The sequence below is a fragment of the Lygodium microphyllum genome, chromosome 3, assembly GCF_053477565.2.
Source record: "Lygodium microphyllum isolate KBCC chromosome 3, Lygodium_microphyllum_v1.1.10, whole genome shotgun sequence".
Classification (NCBI taxonomy): domain Eukaryota; kingdom Viridiplantae; phylum Streptophyta; class Polypodiopsida; order Schizaeales; family Lygodiaceae; genus Lygodium; species Lygodium microphyllum.
This window is the reverse complement of record NC_141137.1, coordinates 59302145-59321361: the sequence shown is the minus strand read 5'-3', so window position 1 is coordinate 59321361 and position 19217 is coordinate 59302145. Positions and strand designations below refer to the sequence as shown.

The window sequence follows — 19217 nt, the reverse complement described above, 5'->3', positions numbered from 1 at the left end:
TAGGACTAGTATAGGAGGGTTGGTCACATTGAAAGTGATTCTAGTTTTGATGACAATGTTTGTTGTAATTTTCCTTTCATAAGTTAAAAACCTTTGTTTAAGGATTTTTAAAGGTCTTTTGGAGATAAGAGAGGTTGGCATGTTGATTAATGCACCTAAGGTTGAAGGTGGTGTAGGGATTGAGCTATTAGGAAACAAGGCTATTAGAGTATGCTTCAATCTACTTAGGAGATTGGATGAAGAACAACCATAGTCTATGCAAACACATTTTTGGATAATGATCTAAGACTTAAATTAGTGTATGGGAGAGTTGTTCATGGGAAGACATTTTGTTTAGAAATACTAAGAAAATTAGAATTCTCAAGTCTTAGCCTACACAATAGATCCTTAATGCTTGGAAGGGAGTAGTTAACTAATTAAGATGGCTAGTTAACTTTGAGAGAAAAGGGGACACTTTTCTACAAAAAGAAAATTGTGTGGATGCAAGGTTACACTTGCAAGGAAGGTTTGTTCCTAGAGCTATCTACCATAAAACTAAGTAGAGTCACCTTAAGTAAAAGGGATGAAGTGGTTGATGTTTCGGAAAAGAAAAATGCTTTGCATCAATAATGTTGAGCAAGATGCTAGGGATTATGTATTAATGGTTGAGGAGCAAGAATAGATATAGCAAGTGTTTACCAATAAAAAGGAGGTCTATCCACATTATTTGACATCCTTCATGATGGGGATCCAATTAGATTTTAGGGCAAACCTCTAGCTACTTTTAAATGAAAATTGGATTTTAAGGAAACCAATATTAGGTGAATTCCTAAGATAGAGGAGGCATGACACACAAAGGAGGCTCAAGGTACATTTATAACATGGAAGAAAATATTGAAACTTATATGGCAAGTGACTCCTTGCTTATAGGTTGAATATTTGGAGGGTAATAGTCAATAAACCAATAGAGCCATAGAGAGGCTCATGAAGTCTTATCAAATTTCACCAATGTGTGCATTATGTGAAAGACATGAAAAGGATGTTGAACATTTATTTAAGGATTGTCAAGTAGATAGGATTGCTTTGGAGAAAAGCAATGAGAGATGTAGACTCTTTGGGTCGCCAATATAGAATATGAAGGACATAGACTTTACTTGGAAACAAGGGTAGTTTTAATGAGGAATCATACAAGGTGTGGGCTATCTTGAGGGCTATGGTGATTAAGACACTTTGGAGAAAAGGGAATGAGCTAGTTTTTACAAGCCTTAAAATGTCAATGGCACCATGCCTTCATCTAATGCTAGGATCATAGTTGACCCACAAGCATTTTTGCTATGTTGGAAGAAAATGATTCGTGCAATGTAATTAGCAAGTTTTTGAAAAAGTTGGGATATACCCACTAATGTTGAAGCAAATACTTTACCTTGTAACACATAATACCAACTTCGCAGTAAAGAAACACGAATGTTTTAGCAACTAATAGAAGTGCTCATAAATTACTCTTTAATACTAGGTAATAATAATTGTTATTACCTTAATATGCTTACTTGCAGATTACCTACTAACAATTGAAAGTAGTGATGTTAATTGTAAGTTTCTTGAGTAATATTAACTGCAACTTACTCTTAGAGAATTGGCTAAGAATATAAGGTTTCAATGAACAGCCCAAGGTATAGACCTTCCCAATAAAAATTAGTCATTATTACAAAAAAAATACATATTATTTCTATTGAAATGTTTTATACATGAAAATGGGAGATTATCCTTATTGGGGAGGTTTATACATTGCTCTTCTTTGAAACCGTGGTTGCATGCCCCATTCCCCAAGAGTAACTTACTATTCACAATATTGACTTTTCTATTATTGAGTAATTTTATGATTTAATATTACCCATGTAATGATGGTTAGCATTACACAACATAAAAAGGTTATTTGTGGGTCATGTTGCTCTTTTTGCTAGTTAATTCATTTGTGTTTATATTGAGATATCTATTGTTACAAGGACACGTTCTTCTATTTCTTTGAGCACATATGCTAACATTGAATGAGAAAAAGCGTGATCATGATTATCTATTAGAATAAGTATCAATTGAAAAATATTACTTATTTATATGGAGCTTGTATTTGCTTGAAAATATTACATTGGTAGTCAAATTTTATGTTTATAGGGCCTTGTATTATTGTGAGCTTTGAATATGATTAACTCATTTCCGAGGTTGAGAATGATGTAAATATGAAAAGGCAAAACTTTATTCATGGTCTATCTATTCCTAATATTAGTTATTATATAAATACCAACATGAGGGAATGTGAACATTTCATGCTTGGGAGAAGTTCTTATTCATTTTGTATCATGCCCTCTCTCCTTACCTTTGTCCATTTGAGTGATTTGCTTTGCAAGTGAATTTTTTTGCCATAGCAATCTTGTAGGCCAATGCACAATTATCTTATATCCCTCATACTTCTTTAAAAAAACATGTTAGCTAGATATATTGTATCACGAGATTAATACCTATGACTTACCTTCATGGTTAAAATTTTGTAATGTCGGCTTTTTGGAAGTAAAGCAAACACCTAATCATATGACAATGACAAATGTGCATCTAAGATATCTATCTCGAGTGGAAATAATAGTTGCTCTTTGAATTTAGGGATTTAATAGTCTTTGAAACATTTGGCCTTATCTTTACCTCACATCGGAGAGCAACATCTTGATATTTTATATTTCTTCTTATTTCAGAGGAGATAGATTTGTGTGGAATATAGTTTAAGTTGGACTTTTGGATCTACTTTTATAGTTACAAATGTTCCTATCCTTGCTATATGCCCTCCATTGCTTGGACTTCCCTCCATATGATTTGTTTAAGAATCCTTGTCAAAATGGTTGCTAGGTGTATTCCTTCAAACGAATATGACAAAAATCTTCTACAAGTTAGTGCCAAGTGGGGTTTTAATGGGGACCATACAAGCCTTTATCTCAATGAAGATATCCAAAACTTATCACTAAAAATTGTGACCCAAGTCATAATGCATCTATATATGAGACTAGCTAATTTATAAATGGTATAAATGAGAAGATTGTGCTTGTCACTTGTTGATGTGGAATGCTAACATGGCCTAGTGGACACCAATTGGGCTAACATCTAAAGAATCTAACTCCCTTTAAACACTACAAATAATTTACAACATTAAAAGTAGTTGTTGTACAATATTTGATTGTGGGTATTGGTGTCATGCCCCATCATGTCCTTAGTTTATGCTTGTTTAGCTTATGGAAGCAAGGTGCATGTACACAGACTATTTTACTCATTGAAAAAAAAAAAACCATTGTTCTAGTTTTCCTTCAATTCAAACTTTAATTTGTTTGCACCTACTACTAACCTGGACCTTTTATGTGAGATGTGCACTTAGTTAGCTTTGAGTGTTGCTCTTTAACTAGTGACCTATAACATTGTGATTTTTCTAAGCTCTTATGCACCTTGCTTCCATAAGCTTTTTTAGCTTATGGAAGCAAGGTGCATGTACACTGCCTATTTTACTCATTGAACAAAAACCACTATTTTACTCATTGAACAAAAACCATTGTTCTAGTTTTCCTTTAATTCAAACTTCAATTTGTTTGCACACTACTATTAACATGGACCTTTTATGTGAGATGTGCACTTGCTCAGCTTTGAGTGTTGCTCTTTAACTAGTGAGCTATAACATTGTGATTTTTCTCAGCTCTTAAGCACACTTAAAGTCACAAGAAATTTATATTTTTCACAACATGTTTTTGGTCATGCTTGAAGTTTTGTGAAGTATATGAGACATGCTAAGATAACATGAATTAGTAAAGCTAATACCTAAGAGGAATGCTACTTGCTTTTAAACAAATTAGCATATTTACACATTGACAATGAGATGCGTACTAGAAGAAGCACAATGAGATGTGCCTTATTTCCCCTATGAAATTATCAAATCTTGAAAAGCTTATGCAATACTAAACCAACAAAAGATGGGTAATGCTTGAACTATGGGATGCAACATGGTGTTCTTTCTCATTATATCACTTTGCAACTTTAACCATTCACATTGAAAAAACTCTTATATATTGATATGATTGCATTTGTGTTTATCATTAGGGACCGATGATGGATAGATTGGATGAAATATTGCCATGACAAAATAATAACAATAACAAAATAGATTGTGCATTACATTTTATGTCATGTATTCCAAATCCAAATATGTACTATATCAAGATTATATCATAAGAACATTGCAACATGGTGATGAGTCCATCTAGTCTTTTGGTTATCATTTTAAGGATAATAATTCAAGTTGCTTTAAGATTGGTGCTAACTATTTTAATAATTTGACAAATCTCCATGTGGAAGCATAATGATGTGAAGATAACGAGTGGGCCCCTTTTCGTGATAGTTGCAACTCCTTACTCATAAATGTGGAAATGTAATGAGGTGAAGATAAAGATTGGACCTTTGTATAATAGTTACAACTTGTTTATAACTTGTTTATATAAAGTTTTTTTGGGCATTATGTTAATTTACAATGTGTAGCCATTGGCCAAAAGTAAATGAACTTCTTCATTGCATAATTAACTATCTATTGGTTTTACAGAGGAGGCTAGATTTCATTACACAATAACAAACAAGTAATTATAGGAAAGAGGCTAGCCTTCATTATAAACATGACTTGACAAATTAGTTGGTAGGAGAGGTTTGAATGAACTAATATGGATTTTCAAATCAAAGAATGTTATAGCTTTGTGTATCCTAAACAAGGATAGTTAGCATACACATCTAGAAACAGTATCGCAAATACTTACATGCTACTTTATTTTCAAAAATCTAGGGTTACTCATCATGATTGAACAAATCACAAGTAGGAATATCCCTTTGATAAAGAGTGATGAAAACTGATTGAGGAGACATGTAATCAATGTGGGAAGGCAAAGTATATGCACAGAATGTTTAGATGAAACTCACTTTAGAAAGAGACTTTTACAAAACCCTTGCTCTCCTTATTAGATTGTATTGAATAACAATTAGTTTACTATTCCACAGTTTTCATCTCATATGCACACAACATGTGTAAGCACATGTTTGTATGTTTCTTTTAAATAGTTTCCAAATGAGAGTAGTCCAAAGTATAAACCTCCTAGGACACATATGAAGGGAGAGATAGTGCATGTGAAGGTCTCCACAGGTGTTGTACATGTCCAATAAACATATTTAAAATGTTGAGAAGTGTGACCAAAATAAATTATTAGATGTTTTCTTCCTAAATTTTCATTAATAATTACGAACACGATCTTTTGGTTGAGTGAGTCAAAAAAGTTGAGAGAGTTAATCTAGACTTGCACATATGAAGGGAGATATAATGTATGTGAAGGGAGAGATTATGCATGTGAAGGTGCCCTTAAGCAATATATATGTCAACTAAATGTATATAACACATTGAGAGGTGTGACCAAAACAAATTACTAGATGCTTTCTTGCTAACTATTCATCGATTACTATGAATATTGTCTTTCTCTTGAGGGAGTCAAGATGTTGAAAAAGTTAACATAGAGTTGGGCATTATTATTTAGTCTTCCTTGCGTGGCTATCACTTTGGGAGTCTATGACATGACAATCAGTTTTGTGGATGATGCATGATTCAAAATTTGTAAAAGTGGACTTATGGTTTGTGTTGAGGGAGTAAGCAATGTCTCAACAATTCCTTGAGGCTATCAAGTGGTTGAAGATTTAGGTAGGAAAGTTGTTTCATCCTTGGTTGTATTAAAATCATTTTGTGGGAGTCCCCCCATTTAGAACTCACATTGTTGCCTAGACTTCAAGCATAACCCTACCATAAGGCACTATACATCTCACATAATGTCGGAGATGCTATGCGTAATCAAATGGCAAGTAGTAGAAGTTGATTGTGACTTAGCCACATGTCACCAATGAGCACCAAAGATGAGAGAAAGATAAAACAAAAATACATTTCAATAATTCAGGATGATTCAAAGGAGGATAAGATGTTTAGTCCCTCCCTAGAGTGGTAAGGAAAGAGACACCCTAATTAGAGGAAAATATCGTATGAGAAAGATTCTATTGCCTACTTAATTTCTAAGTGAATGTGTCACAATCAAGTTACATGAGAACATCATATTTGTTAAGTGGGCATTATGACCAAGAAAGTTTCACCCACAAGAGCAAGCTATAAATACCTAGGTTATACATGTAGGTACAATTAGTTTTACTCTAGTTTACAAGTTTAATGATGAATAGTGAAGCTAAATGTAATATACTTTAAAGTTACAAGGATTGAACTAGGTGAGATGCCTAGAGTGGTTACATAACTTTCTCTTTAGCATTCCAACCTTTTAGAGGCATTCTTGTTGTAGGAATGAATGTTGATACATACTCAAAACCACAATGAGTCACTTTTGTATGGTCAATGGTGGAAGTAATGCTCTTGAAATTGATTCCTAGTAAGTGAATTATTGGCTTCACAATTAGAATGAGGATTCCTCTTTATGAGAAAGAAAAAGGAAGGAAACTACAATAAAGAAGTTTATGAAAATTGCACAAAGAATTGCATACAATTTCATGGTATAGCTTGGAAGATTGCTTAGATCTTAATGTCTTAACAGTTCTTTGTGAAGGAGATTCATGATGCTCTCTTTCATTATCTCTTTGGAAAATATTGGTTTAAGCTCCTATTAATTTGTTTACGAAGTCACATGTAGTTCTTCTCATGCATGCATCTTCCTTGTTTACTATAGGCCATGAAAATAGGTGTTCCATTTCTCATGCTCAAAGTGGCAAAAACTTTCTCAAATGACATATAATTGAAGGTAAGACAAGATTGGTAATCTTTCATTTAGTGGTTGAATTTTTGTAGATGTAATGTACATAAAAATGCTTTTCTTTCTAGTGATTGAGTTGGTTTATTAATTGTACAGTAGACAACTCCAAAAGGGAGTCATTGTGCTATTTTTGAGGCAAATTTATTCTAAATAGTTTTTCACATTTGATTGACATGGTTAATCAATTAGAAACTTCGTAAATCCCTAGATGATTGTCATCATGTACATCTCTTTGTGAGGGTGGGCTAGTACTAAGGAGGTTTTTAGGATCTAGTGTGTGTTGGGGGCCCAACAATAAGAGTTTCCCAAACCTAAGGTCTTTTTGGCTTGTGTGAAGGCCTATAAACATAATTTCCTTAAAGTGAAGAACAAAAATGGAGACCATAACACAAAAACCACTAATTTAGTACAATATATCTCAAAACTAATGATTGAATACGCAAGAAAGCTCTTCTAGAAACATCTTAGTCTATGATTAAAACAAATATAGGGTCTTGTGGTAGCAAAATGTATTTGTATACACTTTTTCATTCCCAAACTTTGTGCTTACATTATCTCAATAAAAAATTTTGAATTCAAGCAAGAAAGAAGTCATAGACATGTGTTAACATTTAGCTGACGACACAATCTCTCTCTCTCTCTCTCTCTCTCTCTCTCTCTCTCTCTCTCTCTCTCTCTCTCTCTCTCTCTCTCCCGCCCCCCCCTTCATAGATACTTCATTGCCTCTTAGACTTCCAAGGAAGCTGCATGGGAAGCTTAAGGAAGTTATCAGATACTCTACCAACAAGTATGTCATTGTCAAAGTCCTCTAGAAATCAGAGGTAGAAACAACAACAAGTTTGAAGACTGTGCATTTTAGCAAGTGTTCATAATGGTAACTTGCATTGAGTGCTATCGAAGTTGTAGTAGTGGTCTTGCATTTGAGTGCATATTTGAAAAGTGAAGGTATTTAAATAAATATCGGGGCAAGATAGGTCTTAACTTGTCTTTATGAAGCTCCATGCGAAGGGGCCCCTATAGAGAGTGTGTGTTCCTTCCATTGGAAAGAAACCCATTGAGGTGTTATTCCCTAGCTATTGCTGGAAAAAGTCTAGAAAGTTGCCCTTTCTTTGGCTTACATCTACATGACTTTCCCACCAACTCCATTTGCATACTACAAAATAGCACATCACCATAAAGAGTTACGTTTGTTTACAATATTGCCATACTCCATTTGCACACTACAAAATACAATATCATCATAAAGAGTTATTTTTGTTTACAATATTGCCATACTAAAATCAATGCTAGAATTCGAAAGGCAATCTAATTTTTTAACTTAAAGGGCTCTAGTAAAACATGAATGTACGTGAAGGGTGTATCACTAGTCTTTTCTCATTAGCTTGAAGTACTCTTCTACCGTTCTTGTGAAGGAGAGAGAGAGAGAGAGAGACAGGTCACAAGCCCTCCTTTAAAGGGAATGACAACATTCAAATGCAAACCCTGAAGATTCACTTTATTATCCACATTTTCTTATGTTGTAAGGAAAGAATAGGACTCTAGTAACATGGTCATGAGATTGAGAGAGATGGGACAAGTGTGGCTTATAGCATCTCTTAGGTTTTAGTGCATTCTTATCGTCCACTTTTTCTTATGTTGTAAGGAAAGAGGAGGAGTCTAGTAACATGGTCATGAGATTGGGAGAGATGGGACGTGTGGCTTGTTGCATCTCTTAGGTTGTAGTGTGCTTTCATGGCTAGAATTTGAGAAACTTGAATTCAAAAAATCTTTTGTCTTGATGGAAAAGCAGTCGAAGAATTGTTGATAAGTTTTAAAAACAAGAAGGGGACGTTATACGTGGCAAAGGTTTCGCCTACATATTCTGAATTTAACCAATCAAAGGACTTATTCAAGGCTAGAATTGGACAATTGTGATCTCAAAATTTTGGTTGTCTTGATTGAAAACTTGTTGAAAATTTGTCGATGAAGTTTTAAACCAGTAAGGAGACTCTACGTGTGGCCAAGTGTTTCTCTACATATTTTGAATTTAACCACTAAACGACTCTCAACAAACAAAAAAAACAAATCCAATTCTTGGTTCCTCTTGTTTAGAGTTCAGAAGCACATTTTTTGGGAGCATTGGAGTCAAGGGAGCTATTCATGGTTTTAAAAATAAAGAATGCAATATAAAAATTTTGATATTTCTATCAGGAAGTATTTACACACGTGCATCTTAATAGATGCTATTGGGGGTCCATGGACAACCCGCCAAGAAACTTGACATACACTCACCTGGGAGGGGTATATTCAAAAAGGGGCTTTCTTCATTAACTTAAAACTCACTTTGAAGATATGGCCCTTCTTCTTGAGTCTTTTTGCCATTGATAGGGTTTCCCTTACTATTTTGCCATGCAAAACTTGGGGTTTAAGTCTGATTCCCTTTGCGATCGACACCCTCCATTTGTGAGCTTGGTTTGTGACACCCTCCATTTGGTCTTCTCAAACGGAAACCATCACGTGTCTCTGTCTCTTTCTGTCTCTCCATCAATAAAGCAGCCAAATTTAGCAAATAAGAAAGTAAGATGTATGCAAAATAACATGATGGAAGAGGATAACGAAGGGAAAGAAGGTTAATAGAAATTAAAAAGGTGGAAAATACCCAATGTGACCTTAGCAAAGTGAATTGGTTTTTGGTTTCCTATGTCATGGGAACAGCTCCGAGGTGCGCGTATCCATCGAGGGCCCAGCAGGCCCATGTGAACTGGCTGCTCTTTTTTGTGGGGGGGGGGGGGTAGTGGCATTCTCTCTTTTGCGGTTGGATATTGTAGACACACGACCTTTTCTTTTGGGAGTATATATATATATATATATATCTATTTTATATAATATTATTAATTGTGTGTGGGTGTGTCTCTGAGGCGCTCCAATTTCCAAACAGTTGGAATTCAAAGGGGGAGTCTTCCTTGATTCTCTCGAGTCCATTATATCAACGTAAAATGAAGTATATTAAAAAATTTATATAAAGGTGGGAAAAACAATTAAAAAAGGCAATTAAGACGAGCAACAGAGATATGTGTTTGATTTGTGTTTCTTGGGGTTGATGACTCGCAGTGATGAGGCAGATAAAAGTGCAAGGCCGTCACTTTCTCTCTCTAGGGCCTAATATTCTCTCTCTATTCTCTCTCTCTCTCTCTCTCTCTCTCTCACTCTCTCACAAAACATTGCGTGGTGTGCAGTCTGCAGGCATCACAGCATCACAAACCTCATCTCTCTCTCACACACACACACACACACACACACACACACACACACACACTCTCTCTCTCTCTCTCTCTCTCTCTCTCTCTCTCGCCTACATTCGCTTGTAATCTTCTACCTTCTCTCTCTCTCAAACCCCCCCCCCCCCCCCGGCTCCCTCTCAAACCCTCACCCCGCCTACCATCCTTTCGTCGCATAGTCCATCCACAGTTACCCATGCCTTCCCCCGCCGCCATCTCTTCCGCCTTCCTCCGCATCTAGGGTTTTTTTCTCACCTCTCCTTCTGTTTTCCCCCTCCCTCCTTTTCTTCAGGTGGCCTTGCGAGTGCGTGCCTCCTCTTGCCCGCACATGGATCGATACGAGGCTGTTCGAGAGCTGGGATCCGGTAATTTCGGCGTCGCGCGCCTCATGCGAGACAAGAAGACCAAGGAGCTTGTCGCCATTAAGTACATCGAGAGAGGCCCAAAGGTGTTTTAGCATCAATCAGTCATTCCCATCGTAGTGGATTATCATGATCTATCAGGCTTAAATACCGATTTTTAATCATCAATTGTTTCACTGTAGCTGCTTTTCAATCGTTTCCAGACTTACGGAGCAGAAGTTCTGATTCTTAATGCATCAATCATTTACTTAAGTTCTTAATACATCAATCATTTCACTGTAGCTGGTTTTCATAATCAGACTTAAGTGCTGTTAAGTATGATCCTTGATTTGCAAGATTCCGATCGCAGACGTAGACATCACACACATACCCTCATTTTGTGTATGTCGATCCCAATGATGTAATCGCAGACATAAGCATCACAGCATATCCTCATTTTATGTATGCTCTATCTTGATTCTTAGATCGATCAAAACGTCCAGCGGGAAATCATCAACCATCGATCTCTTCGTCATCCAAACATTGTGCGATTTAAGGAGGTAGGGGCTTTCTGTAGGGGCGAAAGGAAATCATCATTCTGCTGATTACATCCAATAGACCACATGTTTATGATGTGTTTGTTTACTGAAGGTATGCTTGACAGACACACACTTAGCCATAGTTATGGAGTATGCAGCTGGAGGGGAGCTATTTGAGCGTATCTGCAATGCTGGCCGGTTTACAGAGGATGAGGTATTGCTACACTGTCTTTGTTAATCAAACGACAAAAACAAGCTTTTTCTCTTCTAAGGAGGCTGCTTAAACTTGAAGACGGGCTCTGTTATTGGTTAAACACTGTAATCAGGCCCATGTTCTTATTTGCCGTTATTCCAACACTGATAGAGCTCTTCTTAAACAGGCTTTTCTCACACCTAATGTAAATAAGGTTTGCTGTTAACAAACAGGCACGCTACTTCTTCCAACAGTTGATATCAGGAGTGAGCTATTGCCATGCAATGGTGCGTTTAAATAGTTGTATATGCTTGTACCATTCAAATACATGTATCTTTCTATGGAAAAATGGATCTGAATAGCAGAACTGTGATGTCAATGTATCCTGAACCCAGCAAATTTGCCATCGAGACTTGAAGTTGGAAAATACCCTGTTGGATGGAAGTCCTGCTCCTCGACTGAAAGTCTGTGATTTTGGGTACTCGAAGGTGAGAAGCAAATACAGTTTATTTCCCTGGAATTTGGCAACAGTGGCTTAATCTTTTTACATTAATCAACAGCAATCCTTGATTCATTGGGATATCAAGCAAAGAATCATGGATTTCTAGAGTGCCTGATGTTGGCCAATCTTCTTTCTTCAAATTTCTGATTTTCAGAGTTTAGGCCTACACCTTTATGGCCTCTCCAGCTGTCTCCTTTACGGTCATGGTTGGATCAAGTACTTAAAAGTAGACCGTCGAATCTGTTTTTTTTTCAAATATATTGTTAATTTAGTCCCTAAAAAGAGACCACTTTTCTTATCGTTGTCATTAGAAAAGTAGACCACCAAATCCCTTTTTCTTTAAAGTTACCATTAATCAAGTCCTTAAAGTGGACCACCAAAACCAATCTCATGGGAAAGCTACTCAAATGATCCTTTTCTTGCTTAGAAGAACCTTTTGAGTGCACTAGTGTGTTGCCCATTTACTGTTGGTGGTCCTCATTTCTTGCAATCTGCTATAATGAATATTTTTTATGCAGTCGGCTCTTTTGCATTCTCGGCCCAAGTCTACCGTGGGAACACCTGCCTACATTGCACCTGAAGTCCTCTCCAGAAACGAGTATGATGGCAAGGTAATAAAAGTTTGCACACACCTGTAACCAACTTGATGTGAAATCATCTGATTGAATGGTAAGAAAGACCCCAGAAAAAGGCAGCTTTATTTATGATGAACTAGATATCAAATAAGCAACTAAAACTCTGGATGGTGCTTTGTATATCGCCTATTAAAACGTAGAACTTTGGGAGAACACTTTGCTAAGGCCATAACGAGTGGGAGAGTAAAGGACTCATTTTATTGAAGACAAAGAAAATGTATGAATGACGACTCTAGAACAGGTTTTCTAAGAAACAACATAACTGAGTCAGATGTTGGACACCAAATGGTTTCACACAATCCTCTGCTTTGAGGGTGCTTTGATTGTTGAAAAGATATGCTTTCTTGGTGCCTTGAATATGGGTGATTGCAGTAGAGAAGTTTGGGTAATTGTTTTTGAAAATGGTATTGAAGTGCTTTGAGTTGTAGACAAACCAATTAGCATTTCAATGATAAGCTTAAATTTTGGATTAGCTTTCTGTTGATCAGCTTAAAAAGTTCAATGGTGCTGAAGTATGGCTGATTTGAAATCCTGCTTTGATTTGGTTTTGATTCTTGTTAATTCGAAAAATGTACTGCATCTTGTTTATCTCTGTGCATGAAAAAGTATCAGTTGGGGAAACCCTTGATGGTTCTTTTGGTTTTGGTTGCTTGGAGGGGACTTGTAGAAAACTCATTTTTGTGTTGAAAATGGATGATTAGAGTGCAGATGTATGGTCATGTGGAGTGACCTTGTATGTGATGTTAGTGGGTGCCTATCCGTTTGAGGATGCAGATGATCCACGCAACTTCAGAAAGACAATAGGGGTAATTTCTACAGCACTTGTATTTCCTTTCATATTTTATATCATACTCAAGTGTTCTTGTTGTAAATCTACTTCATCTGCAAAAGAAATACAAAAATGCTAAGTGTCCGAGAAAACAAAAAAATGCAGAGGATCATGAATGTACAGTACTCCATACCGAGTTATGTCCAAATCTCACATGAGTGCCACCACTTACTCTCTCGGATTTTTGTGGCTAACCCAGCAAAGGTATTGTTCTGTAATGTTGAAAGCTGGTAAATGTTTTTGACATGTTTGAAGCACTAATTTCTTGAATGATATTAACAGATTTTGTGTTTGTTTTTTTCTTTTGTACTCATCTTCTGAGCAGCGGATAAAGATGCCAGAGATCATGCGCCATCCCTGGTTTGTGAAGAATTTACCAAGAGATTTGGTGCTAGGTTCAGACCCTAGCTACAATTACAAACATAGACAACAGGTAACACATATGGTTTTACAGCAAACTGGAATGCACAACTTACACAAAGGAGTGGCAGATTTCTGATCATATGATAGAAAATTTGCAATGGCTCAACAGCATTTAATATTGCTTTGTGCTTCACATAAGTCGAACATTTGATGTTCAGGTGTTGCAAAAGGAGTTTATATTTTCCAGCATTATTCTACCCAATGCAGTTTATAATTTTTTGCAAACTTCAGTAAACAATGTTACAGCATATGTTGCAGACAGTATTTGAAGACTGATACTTATGGTTATGTGTGGGGTTGATACGTTTTTGTAAATCTGCAGTTGCAAAGCTTGCAAGAAGTAAACCGCATTATCGATGAGGCAAGGACTGTTGTGAAGAAAGAGCCAGCATCCAGTGAGGAAGAAGTGATGATGGATGCTCTGGAGGAGCTTGAGTTTTTCGATGCAGAAGTTGAGAGCAGTGGTGAGTTTGGGGACAAGCTGTAAGCCATACCCATACACAGCATGAACATAGTGAGAGAGAGAAAAAGAGATGGTTATATAGATTGACAAATTTGATATCACGGAAAGAGAAATTGTACATTAGGGCAACTTGTAAAAACAAAGTATCTTAGGCACATCACATGAGCACTTTACTTTTGTATCATTCCAATCCACCCCCCCCTTTTTTGCCTTTTCCAATTGTTAATCATAATGTTTTTGCTTTTGTACTCTTATGGACTCTTGAGAGCCAATTTTTGATCTTGCCTTTCACAAGCTATGTTATTGTGGTCTAACAATACAGAAATTTCAGTGTAATGTGATCCTTGGACTTCTAATATCACATTTTGATGTCTGTATCTCCAAATCTCTTGACATTCTAGTTTTCCAAAAACCAGCCATAATGCAGAAATACATGGAAATGTCCAACCAATATTGTGTAGTGAGGCTTGCCACTTCATGAGCTATTTCAAGTAAGCACTACATGGGTAGCTTCTCCACATTGTCATGTGCATCAAATGCCCTTTTGTATGCACCAAGCAAACATCTTGTGTTTAACTTCTGTCCTCTCATGGTACATTACTTTAGCTTATACATAGAAATAAGTGTGATGCCATTGCTTGCTAGATTGATTCTCTCTCTTTCTAAAACAAAAAAACTCAACTTCACATGCCCACAAGTACATACAAACACACACATACATGTATACACATACATACATATTGGGTGCTCCACATGTATGTCACAAAGGTGCATCGTCATGGAAAGGGTTTTCTTTCATGTCCTAAGCCACACTTTGTGTTATAAGAGTGTTAGCCTTGAGAATGTTACACGTGTATCATATATTTTACATATTATTTAGAGGTTTGCCTTGGGGATCTCGAACTAATTAGAAGGCTTCTACACACACACATTTTCTTTGTTTAAATTAAACATAGGATATGATTATTGAAAGGGGAAAGGTGTCTTTGAAAAATTGTATGTAGCTCTCTCTCTCTCTCTCTATCCCCAATGCAAACCTCTAAATAATATATAACATAGGTTTTTAAAAAATTCATCTTTAAGGGGAGAGCATATAAAAACCAGCAAAGGAAAAGAAAAAATGAGAATCATTTATTTATATATAAATTCACATATAGATAAAATTAGAATGTATTATTATCATATTTATGAAATATATCATAATAATATATAATTGTAATTATGTATTAGTATGTTTAATGTGTATAATATTAAATGATAATGATAAAATATATGATATAATTACACATTAATTCAATAATTTATATTTTATTTATATTCATCAATTTAATAATATAATTAATTCTTAATAAGAAATGTAATATATAATAAATAACTAAACAAACAAATAAATATATACAATCTATAATAATAAATAATATATTACTACTTTAGCTAATTATTATTATATTTAATTGTCATTTATGTATTATTTGAATCAATGATAATTATGACACACACACACACACACACACACACACACACACACACACACACATATATATATATATAATACTTAATATTTTAATATACTTAAATTACATGTATAATACTATGTATAATGTATAATTATACATCATATATAGATAGAGGGGAGGAAGAGAGAAAGAAGCAAAAGAAAAAGAAGTCCTCAATATACTTTGTAGGTTAAATTTTCATAATAGTTTAGCCTTAGTATGTGAAAATAATATGTATGTCATAATAGGCTATATATATATATATATATGGGAAAGGGAGAGAGAGAGAAGCAAAAGAAAAAGTTCTTAATATACTTTGTAGGTTGTTAAATTTTCATAATAGTCTAACCTTAGTATGTGAGAATAATATGTATGCCATGATAGGCTCAATGTGAATAGAAATTATAATTAAATGTATTTTTCTTTGAGAAACTTTGAGAAATAGTTAAAGGGTTCTTTTGTAATATTTTTACGTAATTAATAGTTAGTTGGTTAGTTCAAAAGTTAGTCAATAACTAAGTTAGTAAGATTACTAACTAAAGTAAAAACTAATGTTAATAAATAATAATTTTTATTTAATTAAAAATATATTAAAAAATTTGAGAGTTGTAATTTGATATTTTTCTTAGATTGACAAGGATCGTAGTTACCCTTTATAGAAGTTACAACGTGAACGAGAGTTATGAGGCATATTCATTACTAATGTTAATGTGTGTAGTATGGATGGTCTAAAAATATTAGATTTTTGGGCAAAGCTAGCATATTTTAGATATTATTTATTATAAAAATCTTAAAGAGATGAAAATTTTTAGAATTGGATATCATGAAAAAAAAAGGTGATTTTTAAAGCTAATTTTGGAGATTTAATAAAAAAAGGATTGGCAAAATCTCGTGCGTTGTAATCGCAATTTATAGACAGTAAACAACATTTTGAATAGGGAGAAAAAAGATGAGTGATCTGAATCAAGTGTTCAAAGCCAATGAAACCATCAAATTTATGATTTGAGTATCAGATCATTGATTTTTTCAAGATTTCTTTTACAAAGAGCTTTTTTTCTTAGTTATATAGCTCTTCTTCTCTTGTTTAGTTATAAATATGAGGCATAGGGAGTAGTTAGAGAGGCACTAGGAAGCACAAGGGGAGAGAGAGAGAGAGAGAGAGAGAGAGAGAGAGAGAGAGAGAGAGAGAGAGAGAGAGAGAGAGAGAGAGAGAGAGAGAGCGAGAGCGAGGGAGGGAGGGAGGGAGGGAGGAGCTACCTCAAGAGATTGTAAGGGAGAGTTAGCTTAATTTCTATTATCTCGATCTTCGATTAAGCCATCTTCTCTTCTGCTCTTCCATCTCAAATCCATTTCTTCTTCTTTTTCTCTTGAATTTACTTGCAGCAGATAATGGTTCCCAAGCGAAGAATGTTGCATGTGGATGGCAATCTCATAACTAGTAATGAAGTTTCAGGCGAGGATATCACTGTCAATATAACTACAATATTAGATATAAGTAATACATTTTTAAAATTTTAGATGCTTTGATTTTTGCATGAGATATATTAGGTCTTATACTATGTTGTACAAGAATGGGTTATTGAAAATGATAAATTCATTGTAAATATTCGAGAGATAGAGTTTGCGAAGTGCACGTATCAAGGGAAGTTAATTGCACCTAGTTACATATGGCTTATTTGTTGATAGAACAATTATAAGGAAGAATTGGTCAGGGGTTATGAATGGCAAAAAGAATGACATTAAAAATTGTGCATACAAGTGTTAAGTAAATTTTGGCATAAAATCGCTCTTTGATCCCAAGGGAGAGAGTGAATATGTAATGGAATTTTTATTGCTTCTATTCTTGTATTGTTTGGAAAAAATAACATTGGTTTTTTTGGTTGATCGAATAACATCCTAAATGCTTTTACAATCAACTGATTGTTGGATTGGGGCTTGGATGATTATTCCAAGTTCTTGTGATTGATGATAAATTCATGGTAAGGATCTGTGATGATAAGTTGCTACATGGGAATAAAGAAATGTTTTCTGAAAGATGATATTAGGATTGAATGTCTTGTTTGTGATGGGCTTCTAAATGATTTAATTAAGGAAATGTTCTTTGCATGGGTGGATCATCTCCAAGATCACACTGTGGATTAATTCGAGGATATTGCTTGGTTCATGGGTCGAAGGTCGAGTGGTGAAAAGGCCAACCACGGAAATGGTGTTTCACTTCTAGGCAGCTTGCGGGTCAGGTGGAGCTCTGGACACCCCTTGCCAAGTCAGGAACGGAGTTGAAGATTGTCGTTGCCCCAATACTTGTGACATTGGAAGATCCAATTCTAGATAAAGGATGGAAATTGTGGTGCGATGTGATTTGGACGAGTTACTTCTGTAGGGTAGAAGAGACATATAATTTCTCATGTATGGACAGGGGACAAGGATTAACTTGAAGATAAGTTAAAGAACTTGTTTGAACTTGTTTATCAAAGGATTGTTTGCTCTGTATTCTTGTTTGTACTGTAAATTATGCGAACGAACCCTGTTTCTTAAAAGGCTCAATTAAGGAAGCTTATTTTAAATGTCACATAAATGTGGTAAGAACTAATTAAATAACTATAAAACGCTTATTAAGAGAAGCGGATGGAGGACGGAACCCCCGTCGTGTTTGTCCTACGGTAGGGTGGTCCCAGAGAGCTGGGAGGCTTCTCACAAGGTTTTATTGACATCTCATCCTTAGAAATTGTTAGGTTAGAGCCTCGATTCATGCCGTTTTTTAGGGGACCGGAATGGGATTATGCCCTACGGGTATAGAGAGGTTGAGTGATGCATCCCTCTCGGTTCCCATCCTCTTTGAACCAAGTGTGGCATGGATCTGCTTCGGATTGGGTATCTTTGCGAAAAGTAGGATGTCCAGGATCTTGACCAATAGGAACCTAAATTTCAGGTCGATCCTAGTGGATTCGACTGCGAACATTCCATTGCGAGCCGGACTCGAGAAACCCTAGGTGATAAACCCTGTAACATTCCATGGGAGTGCTGGGCAGCGACACTTAGATTCGTCTCTCAATGGACCGCTAAAACGTGCATGGATAGCCGATAGGTGGGCACTCTACAGTTGATATCAGAGCCAAACTTCGTAATGATATGAGATTGATTAATGTATAGTTCATAGACATATCCTAAAGAGAATAACCTAAGTGGTATGGTTTGATTGTCAGGCACCTTCTGCACCCACGAATACTAACATGCAAGAGAAGAAATTCATTCTCAAGTAGATTAAGGTACTCGAGTTTGGTGGAAAAGGAATCGACGTCATAGCAAAGGTAGAGATATGGATTGAGTCAATGAATGATTATTTCTCTGCTGCGGGAACTACTTCTACCATAACCTAAGTGGTATGGTTTGATTGTCAGGCACCTTTTGCACCCACGAATACTAACATGCAAGAGAAGAAATTCATTCTCAAGCAGATTAAGGCACCCGAGTTTGGTGGAAAAGGAATAGATGTCGTTGCAGAGGTGGAGATATGGATTGAGTCAATGAATGATTATTTCTCTACTGCGAAAACTGCTTCTACCAATCAAGCAATGATAGCCAAACTTAAGTTAGTTGGTGAGACTCGAATATGGTGGAAGCAATGGTGTAAATATCAAGGTGTTTCTAAAGCCGCTGTCACTTGGGTTTAGCTGAAAGATGCTGTACGCGGACGATACCT

At 35.7% G+C, this 19217-nt stretch overlaps 1 protein-coding gene across 1 annotated transcript; it reads left to right on the top strand.

The window, feature by feature from the left end:
- Positions 1-10049: 10049 nt before the first annotated feature.
- LOC148038391 (serine/threonine-protein kinase SRK2A-like) lies at positions 10050-14272 on the top strand. Its single transcript, XM_087671371.1, has 10 exons — positions 10050-10544; positions 10923-10997; positions 11089-11190; positions 11403-11456; positions 11565-11657; positions 12190-12282; positions 13008-13112; positions 13241-13339; positions 13461-13568; positions 13881-14272. Exons 1-10 carry the CDS (start codon positions 10425-10427, stop codon positions 14043-14045), a joined length of 1014 nt encoding a protein of 337 aa, XP_087527497.1. The 5' UTR covers positions 10050-10424; the 3' UTR covers positions 14046-14272.
- Positions 14273-19217: the final 4945 nt, after the last annotated feature.